Source organism: Amborella trichopoda, chromosome 3 (assembly GCF_054954075.1).
Source record: "Amborella trichopoda isolate Santa Cruz 75 chromosome 3, AtrichopodaSantaCruz75HAP2 v2.0, whole genome shotgun sequence".
Lineage (NCBI taxonomy): Eukaryota > Viridiplantae > Streptophyta > Magnoliopsida > Amborellales > Amborellaceae > Amborella > Amborella trichopoda.
In genome coordinates, this window is record NC_142338.1 from 48,626,332 (window position 1) to 48,650,055 (window position 23,724).

A 23,724-nucleotide genomic window follows, 5' to 3' on the forward strand; every position below is an offset into this window, starting at 1 on the left:
GGGATATAGTATTTTATTAGGGGGCGAGTTGTGTTTTTTCTGTTGGAATTGAGGGAGAAAATGCCAAAACCTTAAGAATCTCTGCTACCTCCTTATCTATATATAACAAACTTCTATTCTCCACATAACAAACAGTAGCCCTTTCATTTATGAATGCTAAATTTACATGAAACCCATTTCAATGGGATATAGTATTTTATTAGGGGGCGAGGTTTGTATAAGGTGCCCACCTTATACTATACAAGTAAGGTGCACTTCTAAACTTTGTTGGAAGAGATAATATACAATGACTAAAAAATTGATGTTTGACCCTAATTATGAAGTGCAGATCAAGCATATCTAACAAAGTGTGAAAATATAAAAAATGGATAGTCCAAGTAACTTATCACAAGATACACTACTTTTTGAATTTATTATTATTATTTTTTTAAAGCTATAGATTTCGAGGTCGAGATGATCAATTGAAAGGTTTTTCAATTTCGGAATATTCCTTTCTATTGGATTTTTGAAATGCACTTTACTTTTATAATATAAAGCCGCAACTTTGTTTAAACGTTTTTCTTTATTAAATATCATCATTTTTAAGTCCTTAATTTTCTATCGACTTATGCCTTCTGTGAAGTGTATGGGTAGCCTAATATTTTGTGTATGTTGATTTCGGATTTCAGCCCTCTGCTCCTGTTCTCCATCTTAAGGCCACTCAAGGTCACACCAGTGTTTAAAAAGTCCTTTGTGGAATGCAAATGGGCTTGGGCTACTGGTGGTTTGGGGGGCTGATGCCTCAACATAATGTCTCACCCTCCATTTTTGCTATTAACGTGTTAAAAAAAAAAAAAAGAATCGTGCGGCTTTTAGTGAATCACCCACTTTCCTGAACTCACATAATCGAATCGACTTGCTATCTCACTGTATAACATGTTCAAAAAAAAAAAAATTTGTGTAAAAAAAATAATAGAATTGTGCGGCTTTGAGTGAAGGTGTGGTTTATATAGAGCCTAGGCTCTAAACAATCAAATTAGAGCCCACCTTAAAAAAATGTCGATAAATGTGGTTTTAATGCTGGAAATATTTGTGATAACTTTAAAATATATTTGTATATTTAATTATAAAATTTAAGGCTTAAAAAATATTGTATATCACGTAGATCTATAAAAACTTGAAAATCTTAAAAATTAACAGGAAAAAAATACGTTACAAGATGCCTTATTTCAAAAACTTGAAATCCATTTTTTTCTCATGTCCATGCATGTCGAGATGATCAATTTGAGGATATTTGGGCATCAAACCCTCTTCTAATAAAAATGTTGAGATGGGCTCTAATTTGATGGTTTAATATAAACTTTTTCCATAAATCACCCATTTTCCCCGACACAAATAATGGACTTGATATTTGATTGGAAATTCATATTCCCACCATTCCGTTATTCTCTACCCCTTGCTTTTGAACTTCTTCAAGTGGATGGATCAAAATAAGACTTTGTTAACGAAGAATAGACCATAGTTATGAAGCCAAAATGCACAGCAAATGATCAATCCACTAATCAATTTTTCTTGGAAGATTTAAACCAAGCTTCTCTCGGAGTGCTCGTATGGCTCCCCACCTCACCACGTTCAGTGTGCAAACCCTAGCTTTGCTCGCCACACCGAGGGTCGCCGCTCGAAGCCCCTGCGTGAAACCTTAGCTTTGCTCGCCTCGCCCTTGCCTGAAGCAGCTGCTCGGCACACCGAGGGTTGCCACTCAAAGCTCGCCCGGACCTCCTGCTCGTACGGAGGTATATCTCATCTCTCTCTATTTTCGTCCCTCTTTTCCTCATCTCTCTCTGTCTCTCTATTTTCCTCGCTCTATCTCTCTCTCACACACTATCCATCATTCTTCATTCTCTCTCTAAAACACACCGTCAATTTCTTTGGGGTTTTTTCAATTTCAAGCAACTTCAAATTTCTAGAGTAATGGCTTTCTCTTCAACTTCAAATGTCCAATGTGTGGGGTCTGTTTTCATCAGAAAATTCATGAATTTCAGAGCACATACACTCTAAAAATGATACTTGTACAATGAATAGGGTGCACTTATGTGTTGAGGTTCAAATCTCAGTGAAATGTTGCTGATATTGGATCCAATACTAAGGTCTTGGCCAAACATGAGGGGACCTTGAGCATATACATTCCTGAGACCTCTACGGGCTAGTGAGTTGATTGCTGAAGCAGTGGCGTACATAAGGTTTGTGGTTACCCTTGTAATCCTCACATTGATGAGATGACATTGATGGTGTTGCATTGCAACGGTCGGATGTGAATATGAGCAAGATATAATAATGCGAGAAAGTTGGGTTGGATTCAGTCCAAATATTAAAATGGATAAAATGATTGTAATTCGATTCTTGTGGCCCTCAGTCCCTCTCTCTCTCTATCTCTTGTCTTTCTTTTGCTCTCTCCCTTCTCTCTTGAATCGATTTTCTATTTAACTTCCTATATCTCTAATGAATGAAATCATTATGTTATGGTAATGAAGTAATTTTGGAATTTAGATCCCGCTCTCGCTGTCTTTCTTTTGCTCTCTCCCTTCTCTCTTGGATCGATTTTCTATTTAACTTCCTATATCTCTAATGAATGAAATCATTATGTTATGGTAAATAACTTAGAACATGGGTTTTCAATATGGATTGAGGTGCATGGTGGACTTTCACATTAATTGTTTTAGGCTCTGTAATTTGTGAATGTTTATCTATGGTATGGCCCACTTGAGTTTTTAAGGGTCTCTCTCTCTATATATTGAATTCCCCTCTCTCTCTCTTTCTCTGTCTTGCATTCATCTCGGTGATTCATTATAGCAATGAGATCTAAGGGCACAAATAAAATAAAATTCAGACTTATCACAGCTTCGCCATAAAATAAGTCTTTATAAGTAATATATCATGTCAAATTTTGGGTGTCGTTAGAAATGATATTAAATGTTACCTCACTTGGACAAACATTAGAAAAAAAGATTCAATAATCACAACATTGGAAATGGTTAATGTTTTTAAAAAACTAATTCATAAAAAATTCAGGATTTCCAAGAAAAACATATTCTAGGCAATTTTTTGCATCTTCCTAGTCTCTACCGGATGCAATCCAAAAAACATACACCCATATTCCAGAAAATACCAATTCCAATAAATACTAATTTCAAGATATCCATTTATATAGGAATCATAAATCCAGGGAACTAAACGGCCCCTAAGGTTCACAATTTTCTCGTTTATGGACTCCAGAAATGACAGTTGTCTGCTGTATTTTGTACAGAAAAAAAGTTTCAATTAAGGAGATGCTTTGAAAAGTTGTGGTGTCTTCTGGCTCGAAGCCCAAAACCCTATACAAGAACTCAACGAAATTCTCCAGAGCGCCAAATGGTGAACCCATTTCTAGAAAGGGAATTAATAACTCCAAATACCGATTGTATTTTGAAATATTTTTGGATGATTAATTGAAGTCTAAGTCTTTTAAGATGTCTAAGTGAAAAAGATGATCTTGTTGAAGTTGTTTTCTTTGGAACATTTTTGTCATGAGAGGGAATTGGAAGGAAAACTTATAGAAGCCCAATGATATTGTTTTTTTTATTTATGGGATTGCATAAGACTATTTACCTTTGATACAATGTTGTCAAAATTACTTACAGTCCTCTTATGTGAAATTTGATTGTTTGGATGTAATTTGCCTTTGATACAAAGTTGTGAAAATTGATTGCGTGGATGTTTCACAAAGTTCTAGAATTTTTCTTTTGAAGTTTGAGCTTGATGAATAGAATAATTTTAGCCACCCAAATTTACATCTAATGGTCAAGATTAATGTGACCACCTTGTACCAAAGATGAATCGTTTCATTCTATACTTTCCCTTTATTTATTTATTAGTCAATATGCAATGTATAGATGTATATTTTTTAGTAATTAATTTGTGATGTTTTATGTAATCCTTGCATATATGCCCTTTAGTTGCTAATCTCAAGTTGTATTATTTTAATTTCAAGCTGTATTATTTTAATTTTTCTAATGGAACTTTACATCTAATATGAAGGTTCAAAGCCCTATTGTGTGATTGTAATGAGGTTTCCTTGGCTACTCGTCTTATCTTGCAATATTTAGCATGTATAAAAGATTACAAGGCTTTGGTGAAGCTCCTTATAAGAGTACCAAATCATATCATAGCTGGAGATAAAGGATGCCGTGTTAATTATTGATGTACATGTTTTATTTTTTTGTGCAAAGTTTCATCTTATATTTGAATTTGCTTGAAGGGAACATATTGCAGTTCTCTTCTTCAATGTCTGGCAAAAGTGGATGTGGGTTGGCATTATTTTTCCTCCCCACCTCTCTCTCTCTGTCTCTCTTTTTGGTGAATTTGAAGTGAGTTTGACTTCAAGTTTTGTTAAAATCCTTAAATATTTATTATTATTATTATTATTATTGTTGCAGTTGTTATTATTATCTTCCTTTTATTTTGTACATTATCCTTAAAAGTCATGGTAATTAATGTGTAGGAACCCATTGAAAAACCTTATTGCACCGGTGTACATACTACAACAATTTGGATAGATTATCGTTTCATATTTTTTAATTTTGAGTTTCTTATTAACTTCGATTCCATGTTGATGTTCATTTTTTTTTATAACTACAATCCTATATATCATGCTGTTGTTCTTGTTATTCGTTAATGAAAGTATTATTTTTGACATTATTGTTGTTGTTTTACTGCATAGTCCCTAAAATCAATGTGTGTTTTAGGTCATGAGGAATCATACCATGTCGTTTATTTAATGAGAATTTAGGGAATAAAAAAATATCAAACTTGACATCAAGTGCTATTAAGTGATATCGTATAATATTGTATCCTCGTAATGGGAAGTTGTAACTATAGTTTTTGCCATCCATAAATATGTGATTTTTTTTACTTCGTCTTTTTAACATTAGAAGTGTTGGTTTTTTAATTTCACTTTATTACCTCCTTAAAAAAATATTATAAAAAATGATTAAATTGCCCTGTTTGTATTAGGAACAGTTTAGAAAAAATCGAATCGGAACGGTTAGCCAGATATGGGGTTGGAAGCGGTTCAACCAGCCTAACTCGTAAACTGGCCTAACCAGGCAAGTCCATGCAATAAAAAGAGTGATAAAAAAATACAAAAAAATCTAATAGAATATAAAAAATATATTTAAAGTATGATTAAACAAAACACATTCAAATGAAGTTGAAAATTAATAAAAAATTAAATTTTAAAGATTCGATTTGTGCTTAAAGGTATTTTTAAAAAATTTCAAAACAAATGGAAAAATGTAAAAAGAAGTATTAATGGCCATAACAATTTCCAATATTTGTCAGAAAGATAAAAAACAATAAAAAATACATTACCAACAAAATCCCTTAATTTTGAGATTTTATATATGTTTTTGAATTTCTTAAAAATACTCGTTCACCAGGACCGGCTGAAACCAGAACCGGCCAAATGGCCTGTTTCGATCTAACCAAATGGCCTGTTTCGATCTAACCAAATGGTTTGAATTTGTTCCACACGATTAGGAACCCGAAAAAGGACAGATATTTTTATAACTTTAGCCCTACAAAAGTGACCACAGTCAAATAATGGTAATGACACTGTTATTCATGACTAGCAACGTAAAAATGCTATATAACAAACGCAAAAGGTTTATACAAGATTGCAACCTTATCCTATGGAAGTAAGATGCACCTAAAAAATCCAATAGAAAGAGCGTTTTTGATGGTGAAAGACCTTTCAATTGACCATCTAAACCTTGAGATATATTGATATAAAGAAAAAAAAATTTCAAATATTAAAAATAGTGCATCTTGTAATATATTATCTGAACACTTTTTTTCAAAATTTTTACGTATTTATAGATATGCATGATTTGCTCTATTTTTAAAATTTTAAATATCATAAATAGGGTTAAACATGAATTTTTAAGTCATCATAAGGTTTTTAATATCAGAACTACATGTTCTAATAAAATTTAGAAGTGCACTTTACTTGTACAATATAAAGTGTACACCTTATACAATTCTCACCCATAACAAAAATACCCTAAGTTGTTCAATATCAGCCGCAAGGCTCGCTTCTTTATTTTTATTTTTTGACCAAGAGACACGACTCACCTTCTTAAATATAAATAGATATTCAATGTTGCTAAATCCAAACAACCAAGGTATTTTTATCATTTCACTAGACCTAGATAAGTGGGGTTAAATTATCAGCTCTTTTAAAATATTTTTTCTCTATATTTTTTTAAAAAGTATTTTTTGTAGGAAGATCGGGCAATTTTTGATATTTTCCTTTTTTTAAGGCATTGCCAAGAAATTGTATTATAAAAAAAAACTTTAAAAAGACGAGTTGGTGAGAGAATATGCGACGGAGTGGGTGCAATTTTCAGAACCCAAGCTAAGGTTGCAATATTCACATTAGATATTAAACATGGCAATTTTTACATTGAAGAACAAAATATGTAAAAAAGGTGATCATTTGTCTTCATGTTTGCTTAAAACTCACGTCAGTCAAAATCATGCCTTTGTCATAGCTTCCTTGCCATTTATACACTTGGGGTAAGACTCGTCTCAAAAACTAATTGAAAAATATTTGTTCATTTTAAATTATTCATCTATATATATAAAACAAAAAATTTTTTTTTTTTAAAAATAGTGCATCTTAAAACAAACTATTTCAACTGCCCACTTTCAAAACTTGTAATTCCGCACATTTTTAGAGCTTTAAAATTGGGAATAGTTTTGAGGTACTTCTATGGTAAAAATATACAAACCTCACGTGAAAAGGAAAACTAAGAGGCATAATTACTACTTGCCTTCCTTAACCCGTCCCTAGAGGTTTGACCGTCATATATCTTTGGACACATATACCATACACCCGGAGCATAATTTACGTTAATTTCGGTTACAAGACGTATATGAGAGGATTTTTTCAATTTAAAATTTTGAAAATCAATTAAGATTATTTTCAAAATAAAAAAAATTATATACAATGAGAGCATTTACCTTTCTTTTCCCTATAACCCCACACTAGATGTTTGACCGTTTTATATCATTGGGCAAGTAAAACATACACATCAGGAGCATAGTTTATATTAATTTCCTCGGTTACAATACCTATTTAAGAGGATTTTTTTAATTTAAAATTTTGAGAATCACTAGATAATTATTCTCAAAAGAAAAAAAAAAATATTTGTATACAACAAGACCATTTACATTTGGTATACAAAGGTCACAATTATTTATAACACATTCGATGTGAAATTTAATAGCTCAGGTGTTTCAGAAACTCTGAAATTTTTTTTTTGAATTTTGAATTTGGTCAATGGAATAAATGTAACCACCCAATTTCACATCTAATGGTCAAAATTAATTATATCAAAAGTAAATAGACTCATTGTATACCTTTCCAATTTTTTTTTTGAAATTTGGGTTTTTATCTCCCCCTCTAAGCATTGGAGGTTTCTATTCAAATTTGAGACAATGTTTTCTTAAGTGTGTAGAAGGTACTGCTAGAAATTTATTTTATTGATGTGGCTGTATCCCCAAATACTCTTAAAATTAATCCTAGGTAGGGTTTTAATACTCCTGAAGGAATATAACATCTTTTGGCTTAATTTTGTTGATGCTTTCTCCCGGAGTTCCAGAAACATCCATCATTTGTATCTTTGTATTAAGTAGAATACCTTCCTATTGTCTCTCTGCATTTTTCCATTAATTTTTCACGGCCTCATGTAGTATGCTCCTGGAGGCGTCTACTATTTATCTACACCTTTTCTCGAAACACCTACTTAAGAAGATTTGTCCGGTATAAGATTCGGATAACCACATCAGAATTATTGGATGAATAATTTTTTTAAAAATTGAAATTTGTTTTGTTTTATTTTTTTAACACTCACATCGACCTTAAATATATATTCGACGATCTCTATTCATTCTTGAGGCTTTTTTTTTTCTAGTTCATAGAGAGTTTATTTCAAAATTTTTTTATTTAAGTGAGTATATAGGTAGAGATTACATCTACAGAATTTGAGATCCAAAAGATATCTTATATTTATTTATTTTGTCCGCGGGAGTAAATAGATAGTATACTGTCCAAGAAGTAGGAAATCTTTTGACATATCCCAACTACATATTTTCCATAATAGGCGAGGGCGTTTTGGTCATTGCCCCGGGAAGAAAAGAGTGCAACAGGGAGACACCTTCTGGTTGCCACAGTAGAGAGAGAGTTGTTGTTGTAGAGAGAGAGAGAGAGAGAGAGAGTGTTGTGGTTTTTGTTAAGTGGTCGGAGGGAGAGTTGTGTTTTTGTGAAGTGGTCTGAGAAGAATGGATGCAGAAAAGATAAAGCAGCTGAAACTGTTCATAGAGCAGTGTGAAACCAACCCATCAATTTTAAGCGACCCTTCGATATCCTTCTTTAAAGACTACTTGGAAAGGTTCCTCCTCTCTCTTCATTTTCCCTCTCGTTCAAATTTTATTACAAATTTCTTCCTTTTTCATTCTTCTTGGGTTCTTGATTCTACTTTCAATGTTCTGAAAGGCCTCATAATCTTCTGAGAAAATTTGGGTTTTCGTTCTTTTTATTGTTATTGTCCATTGCAGCCTTGGAGCGAAGCTTCCTGCTTCAGCCTATGCGCCACATGAGAAACCCAAATCTCCAGTGCGTCTTTTTTTTCCTTAACACTCTGTTTTACCTGTTTTCTAATTTATCTTTCATTTCGTATTATTATGATTATTATTATTATTTCTATTTCTATTGTTATTATTATTATTATTATTATTATTATTATTATTATTATTATTATTATTATTATTACTAGTACTATTATTATTATTATTATCATCATCATCATCATCAATATTGGGTCATGATCGTGTTGATTTAAATGAAATTTTCCATTGTATATATGGCAGACACTCCCTTTAATACTCTGTTTCCGTAGTTTTATGGTTTATTTAGCATTTTTTTGATTGGTTGGGTCTTTGGAGCAACGGTTTACTTTTACTAAGAATTTGTCTCGAATATATAGTATGAAGCTGGTGGTTTCAAGTTTCTTTAGAGCATGGGATTTGGTGGAACTTGAGTTGCTTTGTTCTTTAGAGTTATATTACTCATTTAGAAGTTTGGGATAACAAACAAAAGAAAAAACACGAATTGAAGCGGAATAGGACTGTTTCATGATCTTATGGCCATGGAATTGGACTACCATTACTACTAGGTACTAACAAGGAAGGTAGGGAAAATGGACTTCATGTATCAGACTATGATATGTTTACTATCTGTAAATAGTGGTGGTTGAAAGAAGCTGACTTCTAGAGTTTTGGTAGATAGAGGACCACTGATAGGTTTTTTTCAAAATTCATCTGAATATGGTTAGTTCACGTGGTATTGATAGAAGTAGTATGGTGCAAAATTGACTCAATAACCCTTCAAAATCTCGCAGGAGTCGTCGACTGTGTTCTACGTAATATGGTATCGATATTCTGGAAATACTATAGATACCACTAGAAGAGAAGCCCTTTTTTAAATGGGAAATCTCTATTTTTAAGGGGTTCTAGCTGTCTTAACCCCGTTTTTTTTTTTTGGGGGGGCAATAGAGTAATAAGTCTCAATTGAGTTTCCTCTTTGCATCTTTGCTCTGCACAGTACATACTGCATACAGAGCATTTTTACTTAGTTTCAGATTCAAACCAAAGATACTATGGAGGACTTCCTGCACAGGAATCTTATTGCTCATAACCAGCATAGAAAACATAACCACCTTAGATGGTTGCTCTAATTATATCTAATCTCCAATTATAAAGTATCTTATGGCCTCTAAAGTTCAAAATTTTATTCTTGCTCTGTCGTGTACCCATCCTTCCGGCCCTTTGTAAAATTTCTTCCTCTCCCCATTTGAGATGACATTGCCCTGCAAAAGTGCTTTGAACATTAGCTTACACATGAAGCTCCGGAGAGTGCATCATTTATCTCGCTCCCTTGAATTTTATTATCTTTGAGTTCTGAGCCATTTCCCAGCTAAGCAACCAAGTTATCTTTCTGGGCAAAATAGGTACTTTCCTATTGTGAAGTTGGTTTGCATTAAGAGCTCATGATAATTTTCTTGTTAAAACAGTTGGTTAGTCTCTTGCTTTATCTGGAGTTTTGGATTGCTTAGATGAAAAATGAACACACATTGACTTGATAATCCAGTAATATGTTATTTTAACCTGATAAACAGTTTTTCTATCTCCCCTACCAATAAACAGGAACTGCATATTGTTATGTATCAATTAGTTGATTGACCTCAATTCTTTACAGAAAACCCAACTGTACGATGAGAGTGATGATGATATGTCGGACATTAAGGAGGAAACTGATGCTCAGTCAACTAATAATATCACAGAGGATTATTTCGACAGTGATATCTCTGAGTCTGATATCGAGTTTGATGATGATATTGTCGAGGCTGACAATGAGCCCCCTCAAAAGGCAAATATAATGAGTTTCCGCAGCAGTCATTCAATCTGAAAAAGTTTCATTTGTGAGGATCTGAGTGCAAAAGCATGTGATAAATTTGATTGCATTGTCTTATTGTGTCTTTTTAATATCTTTATGTATCTAGATGGGAGATCCAACTGTTGAGGTTACGGATGAAAATCGTGATGCTGCTCAAATGGCCAAAGCGAAAGCCATGGAGGGAATTTCAGAAGGTAAATTTGGACTGTAAAGGAAGGAATTGTTGGTTATTTGGGTTCTCTTCAGTTCCATGGGAAAGTAGCCATAGTCCATTGGCAATCACCATCTACTGAATGATGGACGGCGATGGAGAGTGTGGCATACCAAACCTGGACATTTCCCTGATGGTTGGTCCCAGGTTGATGAGGATCCATTGGATGTTTCTTTAGTTCCATGTATTTATGACACATACGTCTATTGTTTCAGGCAAATTCGAAGAGGCTATTGACCATCTCACAGAGGCTATCTTGTGCAACCCAACATCGGCAATCATGTATGCAACAAGAGGTGAATCCTGATGGCTTCCATGATTAACATACAATTTAGATGGTTCTTGAGAGTTGTGTTCACGTAGTCTGAATTCTAACAAAATGATATTATGCTCTATACAGCCAGTGTGTTTGTAAAGATGAAAAAACCAAATGCTGCCATTCAAGATGCTAATGCAGCTTTGGAGGTCTGCTGCCCACTCCTTTCTTCATCTATAGCCATTTCAATTCTCTAGTAAATATCACGTATTCTTTCACTTCCATGATCACCATGGACAAGACCCATGTTTTATTATCATCCATTATCCTTTTATGTTCATTACACATACATATATACATCGATGTACATGTGCCCACTTGTCAAATAGAAGACGTGTATCATGAATCCATGTTCTTGTTTCTTGTTTAAATATCCATATGGCACCATAGTTATGTATCATACATATGATGCACTTGATGGTTGAATGCATTTTCCTCTGGTTACTCTTCATATGCTAATATGTTGAAATTATTGTTGTCTTAGATTAATCCTGATTCTGCAAAAGGCTATAAATCTCGTGGCATGGCAAGGGCTTTACTTGGCCAGTGGGAAGATGCTGCCAAAGATCTTCATGTAGCATCAAAAATAGATTTTGACGAGGAGATTGCTTCTGTTCTTAAAAAGGTTTTCTACTTTCTCCCCTATTTGGATCCATGATGACTAAATTTTATGATTTAAATTTCCAACTAGCCTTTCACGGAGGGATGCAGGTTGAACCCAATGCACGCAAAATCGAAGAACACAACAGAAAATATGAGCGCCTGCGCAAAGAGAGAGAAGAGAAAAGGATTGCGAGGGAGAGACAACGCCACAAAGCTGAAGCTCAGGTGATTAACAATTGGTGGATTATTGTTCTTAGCTAGAGAGAGAGAGAGTCATTGTAATTGTTTTGCATATTGTCATTATTTGGCAATATACTATTTATTTATTTCTGTATATATTTTTGGCAGGCTGAATACGAAAGTGCTAAAAGGCAAGAACATTCAACGGCTGGTAGATCATCTGGGGGCATGCCTGCTGGTATGCCAGGTTCTATGCCTGGCGGTTTTCCTGGTGGTATGCCTGGAGGTTCTCCTGGCAGTGCACCTGGGGGTATACCTGGAAATATTGATATGGGCAAGATCTTCAGTGTAAGTTGAAGATGTTGTCATGTTGATGTTTCACATTGTCATACTTAATTCTAAGTTCTTCTCCTTGTTGTCCTAGTCCTTAGAAACTGGTTTATCCCCCCCCCCTCCCCCCCCTTTTCTCCCTCCTCATGATTTTGTACCTTACAGCAAACTTTTGAGTGAGGAGGGCTTATTGCTCCTAAATGGATGCAGGACCCAGAGTTGATGGCTGCTTTCAAAGACCCACAAATTATGGCAGAGATCCTTGATGGTAACTCTGATTCCTCTCTCTGCCTTTAATCCTGTGTATCATAATAATGCATTCTAGTGTTTCGGTGTTGGCCACATTTTCATGCCTAGATTTGGATGCCTCTTTTATTTTTCGTTTCTCAAATTTTTTATTAAGATGTTAATTGTTGTTTAGAATATGGTTATGTTTTTCCTTTATTGATTACTAACGGAGACTGCTCGTAATTTACTAGGAATTAAACTCATGTTCTGAAGTAGAGAATTGTGAATTTCATGATGACATCTACAGATAGTTTATGTGGACCCTTGTGTTTGAGTTATGGCTAATATATTTATTTGTGTATATCAATCGGTGTTCAATTATTAGTCAATGTTATGATTTTTTTATTGTGGTGTCTACCTTTCTTCCATTTAGAAATCTGAAAGTTGACCAATCGTCTTGTTGTCAGTCTCCTCGAATTCTAGACCTGAACCTTGGAATATTGAATTCCCTTTTTTAAGAGAAAGAAGTGATGCACTTTATCCATATAAATTAGTTCTAAAATCATTCGTCTGCATATCACATAAATCAATCAAATTGTCTAATCCTTATATTTTTTGTTCCATCTTTCCATTTTAAAGAAAACAAATCCTCATTTGCGCATTTGTGACCACCCTCTGTGGAGATCAGTGTTTGAGCATAACTAAAAAATCAGTAGTATTGGATATGGCACTTGACTGTTGTGAAGTTCTAGGTGGTGCTTTAAGAGACAACTTATGGTAATGCTAGATATCGGTATAGATTTTACAAGATCTTAGTTGTTAATTTCAGAGACATGTGGATTTGGGTCTTTAAAAATACAAGGACTCCAATGGAAGGACGAAATGAGGGAGAAGAGCAGATGAAAGAACGAAGGGAATAGCTTTCATCCAAGTCTCCTACCTCACACTCCAGGAGTGACTGCCCCTACCGGCCCGGTGCATCTGCAACTGCAGAACTCGGGGTGAGAACAAAGAGTTTGGGACTCGGCTTGGCTCAATGCACTCAGCTGTCACTCAGCCTGGGCAAATCCCTCGTTCTATGCTTGGGTTGCTAAGAGGTGGGCAGTTGGTAGGGAAAGTACTCCCACTTCGACTAGGCCGGAGCAATCTAATCCCTTCAAGACGCTCAGGTACAATTGGGGTGTCTAATAACCTAATTGAGGATGCTCGGGAACAACTCCTGGGTCAATTAACGAATATTGAATTGATAGATTTCCTCCTGTCTTTCCGGATTTGCATGTCCTTTAGTTGCTTGTAATTTGATTGTCGCTGCGTTAAAGTGACGTTTTTTCCATTCTCTTCATTTCCCCACTTGGCTGTTCTTAGCAGTTAAGGTCCTTGCTTCGCTTCTGCCCGGGAACAACTCCTGGGTCAATTAACGATTATTGAATTCATAGATTTCTTCCTGTCTTTCTGGATTTGTGTCCTTTAGTTGCTTGTAATTTGATTGTCGCTGCGTTAAAGTGAGGTTTTTTCCATTCTCTTCATTTCCCCGCTCGGCTGTTCTTAGCAGTTAAGGTCCTTGCCTCGCTTCTGCCCCCTGGATGAATATTCGAACTAACTCTGCTCCTGGGAGATGATGAGACCCGTGTATATTGGTAGGCAGATTTTCCGCCGGGACCAGAACACGAATTCATTCAGACCTGTTAGAGTTGTTATGTTAAAAAAAATATTTCTTGATAAAAGTTTTCGTTATAGTTTATTTCTGACATTACACAGTTTGTTTGAAATGAATGTGAATCATGAAGGCTCTCATTAATTAAAACAGCTCTTATTAATTTAAACTTGTGTTAAGTGAGATAATTAATGTAATTAATGTTTTACCCACAAGTAAGATTAGAGGATGAAATTGAAAGACCATTCTAGGAGTATATGGATGGACTAGCCCAAGGAATACCAAATGGAGAGGACATTTTTAGGAGGGGACTGAGAAAAGATAGTCGAGGATATGAAAGAGTATATAGAGGATACGGATTTGGAGAAAGAAGTGAGATGGGTGATGCTATTCTTGATTTTGCTATGGTTTACGATTTAACAATATCAAACACTTACTGTAAAAGCAAGATGAACATTTAATAATTTACAAAAGTGTATCATATAAAGCTTGATGGACTTTTTTATGTTAAAAAGATACAACGATCATCATTTAAAGACTGTAAGGTTATCCAAGGAGAGAGTTTGACCATGCAATAGAAGCTCATGGTTATGGATGTTTGCATTAATAGATGGAAGAAGAGTGACATTAATGGGTGTCTAAGAACTAGGTGGTTAAACTTAGAAAGGGAGAAAATAGACTTATTTAGAAATAAATTGATGAACGAAGGAAAATGGAATTCTGATGATGAAGTTTACGTTATGTGAATGTAATGGCTGATTGTATTAAGAAAGTGCAAAAGAAATTTTAGGAGAATCTAGAGGCAGAAGACTTTTAGATAAGGAAACTTGGTGATGGAATGAAATGATAAGGTTCAAATGGCTAATAGTTGAAAACAATCATTTTACAAAGCTTGGCTAGGGAATATAAATGATCAGAGTTTAAAAGAATATGGAAATGCCAAAAGGAACGTTAAGCAAATGGTACGGTAAGCTTAAGGCATATAATGATTTCTACAATAAATTGGGTACAAGAGAAGTTGAAAAAGATGTATTCAAACTAGCAAAAATAAGAGAGGAAACATAGGGATCTATATCATGTTAAATGCATTAAGAGTGAGGATCAGAGGGTGTTGGTGAAGGATGACGAAGCTGTTCAACAAGTGCATGGGAGAGATTGACATATTCTGGGTGACCAAGCTGTTCAACAAGATTTTGAGAATAAAGAAAATGTCAGATGAATCGAAGAAGAGTGTTGTGCGACCTATTTACAAGAACAAATGAGACATACGGAGTTGTACAAATTATTAAGGGATCAAAGTTATGAGGCACACTGTGAAACTATAGGAGAGACTGATGGACCAACGAATAAGACATGAAACATGTGTATCAGAAAATCGATTCGGATTTATGCCTGGGAGGTCAACCATTGAGGCTATTTTCCTACTTAAGAAATTGATTGAGAAATATAGAGAGAAAAGAGAAGACTTCAGCATGGTCTTTATTGATTTAGAGAAAGCACACGATATGGTACCTAGAGAAATAATTTGGCGGTTGCTGGATAAGAAATAAGTCTCAAGAGGACATATTGACATGGTTAGGGATATATACGAGGGAGCGCTAACTAATGTAAAGACAACTTAGTGGAGAGACAAGTAAATTTTCAATGACAGTAGGCCATATCTCTTTGCTTGGTTATGGATGAGTTAGCTAGGCATGTAAACGATGAGGTCCTGTCACTTGTGGTGTATATTATTTAAGGATGGCACAGTTTGGGTTGATGAGACTAGAGACAGTATAAACACAAAGTTAGAAGGATGCTTTAGTCATATTACGACATAATATATTTAATGCAAGTTAATAATAATAGGAGTAGAAATGAGGAATTATTTAAGTTTGATGGCCAAGAAGTACTTAAAAGATATTATTTTTGATATCTTGGGTAGATAATCCATGAGAAAGGAGAGATTGAGGAGGATGTTGATCATGGAATTAGAGCTGGTGGACGAAGTGAAGATGTGATTTTGGAGTCCTATGTGATTATTGCATACGATGAAACTGAAGATGAAGTTCAACAAGACGGCTGTAAGACTATGCTTTATGGGACAGAATGAGTGGTAGGACAAGGAATGATAGAATTCGGAATGAATACATTTGCGGAATTCAGGGGTAGCTCTAATATGCGATAAAAATAAAAGAAAGTAGGCTTAGGTGGTTTGACCATGTGCATCGTCGTCCTAGAACGACACTATTTAAGAGGGATGATTGAGTTTGAGAGGAAGGTTCTAAAAATGCAAGGAGAAGGCCTAAAAAGATTTGGATGGAAGTAGTGAGAAAAGATATGGTGATTTATGGTCTGACTGAGGGTATGCCCCTTGATAGAATGGAACGGCAGAAGAGGATTTGTGTAGCCATCCCCAAGTAGTTGGGATAAGGCTCGGATAATGATGATGAGAACAGTGAGTTGTGAATCATGAAATCTGTAGAGAAATGGGATACAGTTTTCATATGCATCCTTATTGGCCAATCTGTATACCACTATAAATATTAAAATTCATTATTTAGAAGTTCAAATGAATTTTTAAATTTCCAGAAATTTTCCCCTAGTATCCAAGGAACAGGAAATCTCCGTTAACTAATCATGGGATGTTGATGGATTCATCCTCATTAGTAGCTGGGCATTAAACATGCATCATGAAGATTTGTGATCCATTGAATGCTGCATTTACTTCAGAGCCTTCTTGAGCTTTTATAGAATTTGGGTTCGAATCACGGAAATTTCAATTGTTGAAATAAATCTTCAAATAACAACTCAAGCAAACAAAAACGGTTGTGACTAGCATAACCTTGAATGACATTAAGTTTGGACATTGTGGAAGAAGTTAGGGGATAAAATTGTTTGATAACAATAATATTTAAATCATGGTTATATATATATATATATATATATATATATATTAATCACGGTCAAGGGTCTGCCAAAGACAGTAATGAAATTCTCTCTGTACATATTTGATCCCATGGTCCCAAGAGCATGCTTATATGGCAAATGATCTTTTGAATCATGTAGTAGTGGCTTGTGGCCTTCTTTGATTGTTTGACCTCTTTGGAAGCCATGAAAAATTATTCTGAAGCTACCAAGGGAGCCCATAAAAATGTCTAGAAGCTTATATGCATTTTATATTTGTTTTTTGACTTTATGACATTTTCTCCTCCATTCAGATATGGCTGGTGTCATTTTCTTCGAAAGGAAATGAAAAAGAAGTCCATGAACAGGAGCTCTAACTGAACTCTGAAATTACTCGTTATTCATTGTTCTTTTCTCTTGGATAAGTAAACAGATATTGGATGTGAAACTTTAAGATCTTTCTATATTTTGTGGCTTGGCTTCCCAAAGCTGTGGAATTTTCTATGAGCGAGTATGCGATTCTAAAGAATACAAGAAGGTTTACATGCTTGTTGTATAACTTTTTTGACTAATCAAATTTGCTGTTTCTTTTTCTTAATAAATTTCATATGTACGTTCCTGTTTGTGAAAAGAAAGGAATCAGGGCGAGTTCTTCCAAAAATTTCCATATGCTACTGTCCTGCATAAGCTCTCCCAAAACAGCGAGCTTGATGATTAAATTTATAAAATAAATTTTCAAAACTAGTAAGAAAGAACATAAACATTTATGATTGACGAATGAGAGTGTATAAGTGTGTATGTATATCATCATCATCATCCAAGCCTTATTCCAATTATTTGGGATTGGTTATGTGTGTATATGTATATACAATATGTAAACGTGCATATACTTATGTATTTTGATGGGCCATTAGATATTTCTGTTTGTAAATACTAAAGAGGAAACTTCCTATGTCGCTGTGCCTACATAGAAAAAATATCGCTGGTGCTTCCCAGCCGCCCAATCTAAATGGACCACTGGGATATCTCCAGTTGCAATGTCAAGAAAAGAGATAAACACCAATTCAGCACACCCACAACTCTCGCCCTACTCCTGCCTCAGCCCCGACTGCCACATCGATCTCATTCAAACCCCACTCCCCCCTCTCTCTCTAAACTTACAACTTTAGAATACAATCACTTGCGGGCTTCTGCGCCAGTTCATTCTTGATCTTATTTATCTAAGAACACTGACAAATGTCACTCTTAGGTTACTTTGCGAGCCAAACTTGAGCATTTTAGGCTGAATGGCCTGATTTTACCCAAATTTGTTGGTGGCTGTTCTTATATCTTCCTCTTCCTTATTCTCAGAAAGAGAAGAGTGAGAGAAAGAGAGGGTTAGGGTTGATTCGGTTTTAGAGAAAGAGAGAGAGTTGTTTGGGCAGCTTCTTTCTTTGTCTTCTTATTTCTAGAGAGAGAGAGAGATGAGCAACAGAAGGGAGACCAGCTCTCAGCCGGTTGCCAGGTTTGTCTTTGTTTTGTGACTTTTGGGGTGGTGATATCTCAGCCATCCATTTAGATTGGACAGCTGGGAAGCACCGGCACATTTTTTCCGTATGTAAGGCACTACATAGAAAGTTTCCCCAGTACTAAAAGCCGTTATTTACACACATACCCATGCATATGTATGTATATATATATAGTTTGTATAGATGTATGAGGGGGCTAGATTTTGTATGGTTCATCTTCATACTTCCTTTGTTTTCAAGCGCTTTCCTTGGATTTCAACTTTTTTTTTTTTCCTGTTTGAGCCTTGAAATGATATGATGCATGTTGGTTGATGCAGTGATGAAGAACCCTGCTAACATTGCGAAGCACCAAAATAACCCCAAGATGGCTCCCATCATTGCCAAGCTCATGACCATGTTTGGTGGGGCCAAGTGAAGAGTGAGTGCACCGATGAACTTTTAAAGCTCGAAATATGATTTTCTGGCTTTGTTTGAGACAAAATTGTGATTGGGTTGTTCTTGTTATGTATTATCTTATTTGCGTGCTACTATAGGTTGAGAAAACTGTTCCCCCCATGCTAACGGGTTTACTAGTTTCTTCAGGATCCTTGGACGATGTCTTGAGTCTTGAGACAGTGGTGTAAGTCTGAAGGTCAAAAAGTTGTTTGTGATATCTTTGTTATGCGTATAAAAAGAGGAACAAGCATGTGGATAGTACATTATACTTTGTTGGAAATGCAGAGCCATTTGTCTTTGATCTCAGTTGTGCTCTCCCTCTCACACACACACACACTAACATGCATGCAGACACATGGACACTAACTTTTTAATACATGGGTAACATAATCCTCTTGTGGGAATCCCTAGTTGTAAAGGTCATCACTCTCCAATAAGTGGTTGGACAATGATGGGAGAAAGAGGACTTGTCGAGAATATAGTGGATCCCATTCACTCCCCCATCATCATCTGACTCTTGAATGGGTGGTAGTGATGACCCTTATGACTAGAGTTTTCCATGAGAATTAGAGTTCTTTTACCCTTAATACATATCAAAAAGTCAGAAAATCACCAATCCAAACTGAGATCAAAGGTTACTGGGCCGATTACTTCCTGGGAATTGGCCCCATTGTTTCTAATTAGCATTATATCCAGTTATGCCATATTTTGGTTGATTTAAATCACCAAACAAACATATACTATATGGCGAATATGGCTCTATGTAGCCTTTTTGTTTTTTTCATTTTTTAAAATTTATTTGTTAGATGACTGATTCAGTTGATCCGCATTGCCCATGTTGCCATAGGAGGGCAGAAGCAACATACCAGGTTTGGCTGCAGATAGAATGGATGGTGCAAATTTCACCTCCTAGTGAAAGAAAAGGCGGGAACTGTTTTTGATCGAAGTGATCTTTACGTTGAAGATGGGAATTGTTTGACCCTGGAGTGTCCATGTCAGCCCTGGTTCAAAAAATTGTTAGGTCAACCTGGAACAAGTTTGTAGTCGGTGAATACATGTACCATGGATACCTGATTCTTAGGAAGACAAATATTCATAATAGAAGATTTCCTACTTTTATGGTGAGAATCCTTGCGTTTGGGATAGTTAAGAGGGAGTACAAGAGATAAACTTTCTAGCACCTAAGAGGAAATAAAGAGTGACTCATGGGTTCCTCTTGGGTCTTTCTATATAAAAGTAGTTACAGAGAAAAATTATATATGTGAAAAATGGAGATAGAAAAACGGTGAGATTTTGGAGCCTTTTGGGTGTGTATTCTAGAGGGGAATCATATTGTGATAGAGAGCTTGAAAATCCTTACATTCTCTGTTTTTGCATGATATTTCTTGATTAGAGGAAGAGAAGTTTGCTGGCTTGTGAACGTAGGCAATCGTTGAATCATGCAAATTTCTGTGTTTGCTCTTTTAATTTGCAGCGCAATTTTTTTTTTTCTTTTTATTTTTGTCCAACCCTTATTTGTATCCTCTACAATTGGTATTAGAGCCGTAGTGTTTGAGATCCTTGTTAGGCACATGGTTTGTAGTAGATTGAAGATCTGTAAGCTGGCTGGAGGAAGTTCAACCAAATATGAAATCATAAATTTGATGGTTTAGATTTCTCAATCTCAAAGTTGAAAATGCAAGCTATGTCGGTGAAGGACGACTGTGCAGCGGCTTTGAAAGATAAGAGAAAAGAGACAAGAAAAGGTTAATAAAGAGGAATTTTCCAAGTGTTAGAAGAATATGCAAAACTTGTTGGTATGGAATACACCCATGAGAACATGCAAGATGACGGAAAAGACCAAGAATCTGAAATTGTCTAAGTGTTAGAAGAATATCTAAGTGGCGTTTAATTGAGAAGATTTGAAATACCTAAATGTGCTTTATTAGGCTTAACGACAATTTCTCGTCTTATGTTTGCCTAATAGAGAAAGGGTGAGCCAATTTCTTATCATGAAGCATGTAAAGTTGATGAAGCCGATCAATAGAGAGCATCCATGAAGAGGAGATGAAGTTCCTAGTGGAAAATAAAACATAGGACTTGCAAATCATTAGGGGGCAAAAGACAGTTGATTGTAGGTGGGTCTTCAAAAAGAAAAGATGCACATCACAAATGTTTGTGAAGGGTTATGCTTAAAAGTCATGTATGAATTTTGATGAAATTCTTTCTTTTTGTATTCATGACCACTATTACAGTTGTTTTAGCTATGGTCTATGTTCTCAATTTAGAATTAGAACAATTAAATATGTAACTGCTTTCTCAATTGGTGACTTAAAAGAAGAAATTTTTATGACCCAATTTGATGATTTTGTTAAGGATTATATGGAAAATTTGGTTTGTAGGCTAAAGAAATCGTTGTATGGATTGTAACAGGTACGCATCTAGATGGTGTTACAAAAATATGATTCCTTCATAGTGCGAAACATTGTGCCTGTTTTTTGTGGTTATGGTGATGAGAGTTTTATTACTTTGTTATTGTATGTCGATGACATGATTATTGCATGACCAAATAAAGAGAATATTGCAACTTATTAAGCTCAGTTGGTTAGGGAATTTGAGATGAAAATTTGAGAGTGGTAAATAATTCTTGGGATGAGTGTAATTAGAGGTAGGAAGAAAAGGAAAATCTGGTGAACTCAGATGAGGTATGTGGAAAAGGATATGTGGCATTTCAATATGCAAACTTTTAAACCAATCGGTACACCATTTAATGTATATATGAAGCTGTCTTTAAACAGCATATTAGCACTAAAACAGAGAAGATACAAACATCTCGAAGTACCATTTTCATAATAATAGGGAGCATTGTGTTGCTATGATTAACACCATACCCTATATAGCACAAGCAATGGGGGATGTGAGCAAATCAGCAGATACATAGTGAATATGGTGGCCATTGATCATTGGACCATCGTGAAGTTGATCATTCGTGATCTGAAAGGAAATTGTATTGCTGGTATTTATTATGGTGGTATAAATTTGTGAGATGTTAGTCGTGATGCCGATTTTTTAGGTGACTTGGATAAAAAAAAGTTTATTGCTGAGTATATTTTTTCTTGGGGAGGTAGCGAAGTTACCAGGTTATCTAAGTTACAGTGTTTGGTAGGTTTGTTTTCTGCAAAGGCTGAGTATATGTCATCTACTTATGCATCTAAAAAAGCAATTTGGCTGAACAAAAGTATATAGTAATATAGAGGACCAAAGAGGAACTCACGTGCGATTCTTAATCAAGAGTTAGAAAGCAAAGCTAGTTTCACAATTGTCCTATAAAACTTCCCTTTCAACTTCATTGGTATGTTGCGATCATATAAAACTTTAGTTTTACATCTCCACTTCGTCTATCCAGCTCTAATTCTATGTACGACATTTTTTTAAATCTTTCTATTTTCTTGCTTTATCGGCTCAAGATATTGAAAGTATGGTTCTTTGTGGTATTTCTTTACGACAATTTTAATTCTTTTTTTCCCTTTGTGCCTATTATCACTAAATTTGCATTCCATATACTATGTTTTAGTTTGGCTAATTTTAAAATTTTTACATTCTAGTGCATTTTCAAGAGTGATTTGAGAATTTTACATCTTACATAAAAACAACTAAGATTTAAATTTTACTTTTTTTTCTTGCTATTATTTTGTCAAGTCTCTACTCAGCCTGTTCGAACTGGAACTGGTGGGTGACTAATTAAGCACCTAAACTGAATTTAGTGTGATCTTTCTCACGACAATAAACGCGTGAATTGAATTTGGTATGATCTCTCTCTCTCTCTCTCCTAATCTCTCTCTCTCTCTTGACAATAAGCACTTGAATTGATTTTTGGTATGACTCTCTCTCAGATGATCAGACCGAGGCATGCGTAAGAATCAAAAGCAGGGTAGTTCAGTCAAGGGAGCCACAACATATATGAATATTTAAAAAAACCAACCAAATTTAGTTTTAGATAAGAGGCATAGAACCGTGATATGAACAAAAGAAACTCGGTTGAAATATTCCCAATTTTCTATCTTGAAGCAAAAATAATAGTTTTAGAAAACAGATTCCATACTATAGAACGGGTACTTTTGGTACAAGCTGTGAAATATAGAGATGCGAGCCCTGAGGATGGACCATGTGCTGACATTTGGTGGACACAAACATCCATGTCAACACTCTTGAACATGCATACAACACCTCTATTAAGTGTCCACTATCGTGTCTTATTTTTTAAACTTTAGAAGCGTTTTTTTTTTTTTTTTTCTACTAACGTCTCTTTTTTTAGATTTTAGACACGTTTTTTTTTTTTTAAAGTGGCATTTTTTTTTTTTAAGAAACTTCATTCTTTATTGAAGAGTATTTTTGTATTGAAAGTAACAAGTATTTTAAAAAAATAATAGTAAGTTTATTTGTTAAATTAAGGTATCTATAAATTAGTGTTATTATAAATAAAAAAATAATTTATTTAAACTACTATGAAACTTTATAGGGTTTTTCTCTCCCCAACTAATTTCCCCTTTTACAAGCTGTGTACCGGTTTCTCCCTCTCCAAGCTTGGAGCATTAATTTCTTTCTTTTCAAGCTGTGGAACACTGGATATTAATCTCTTCTGCAATTTTTCTATTTGTCATACGATCTTTATTGTTCCATCTTTTTTGTTATTAATAGAATTATAAGTAATGACCCTATGAGATCCTCCCACACCCATGTGTATAAGGCTTTAAAGAATCACTATTAAATTTGGCACAATCTCTAAAAAAGTTATTACATGGGTGTGAGACTTGACTTTTTTAGATATCTGTGTCAAATTTAATGGTGATCATTTGGGGTCCT

The 23,724-nt window shown here is 34.9% G+C and overlaps 1 protein-coding gene and 1 long non-coding RNA gene across 6 annotated transcripts; both read left to right on the top strand.

Moving 5' to 3' along the window:
- Positions 1 to 1,415: 1,415 nt before the first annotated feature.
- On the top strand, positions 1,416 to 2,531 carry LOC110008079 (uncharacterized). Of its 2 annotated transcripts, none has more exons than XR_002282570.2 (2): positions 1,416 to 1,772; positions 2,062 to 2,531. It is a non-coding gene; the product is annotated as an uncharacterized LOC110008079 (long non-coding RNA). The 2 variants fall into 2 exon arrangements; XR_002282571.2 differs by having other exon boundaries at positions 1,498 to 1,772; positions 2,094 to 2,531.
- A 5,694-nt stretch (positions 2,532 to 8,225) lies between these two features.
- On the top strand, positions 8,226 to 21,450 carry HIP1 (HSP70-interacting protein 1). Of its 4 annotated transcripts, none has more exons than XM_011628594.3 (12): positions 8,226 to 8,468; positions 8,635 to 8,692; positions 10,334 to 10,504; positions 10,638 to 10,725; positions 10,958 to 11,038; positions 11,143 to 11,207; positions 11,543 to 11,683; positions 11,770 to 11,886; positions 12,010 to 12,189; positions 12,382 to 12,439; positions 18,765 to 18,865; positions 21,295 to 21,450. In XM_011628594.3, exons 1-11 carry the CDS (start codon positions 8,359 to 8,361, stop codon positions 18,860 to 18,862), a joined length of 1,167 nt encoding a protein of 388 aa, XP_011626896.1. In that variant the 5' UTR covers positions 8,226 to 8,358; the 3' UTR covers positions 18,863 to 18,865; positions 21,295 to 21,450. The 4 variants fall into 4 exon arrangements, with proteins under 4 accessions (XP_011626896.1, XP_011626897.1, XP_011626895.1 ...); XM_011628595.3 differs by lacking the exon at positions 21,295 to 21,450 and adding an exon at positions 19,730 to 21,219; XM_011628593.3 differs by lacking the exon at positions 21,295 to 21,450 and adding an exon at positions 19,030 to 19,188.
- Positions 21,451 to 23,724: the final 2,274 nt, after the last annotated feature.

Bases quoted from the DNA above. Each gene is read 5' to 3' on its own strand.
- HIP1 (XM_011628594.3), top strand. From the start codon at position 8,359: ATGGATGCAGAAAAGATAAAGCAGCTGAAACTGTTCATAGAGCAGTGT. The intron at 10,505-10,637 runs GCAAATATAATG...TTATGTATCTAG, and splicing joins ACAATGAGCCCCCTCAAAAG to ATGGGAGATCCAACTGTTGA. The intron at 12,190-12,381 runs GTAAGTTGAAGA...AAATGGATGCAG, and splicing joins ATATGGGCAAGATCTTCAGT to GACCCAGAGTTGATGGCTGC.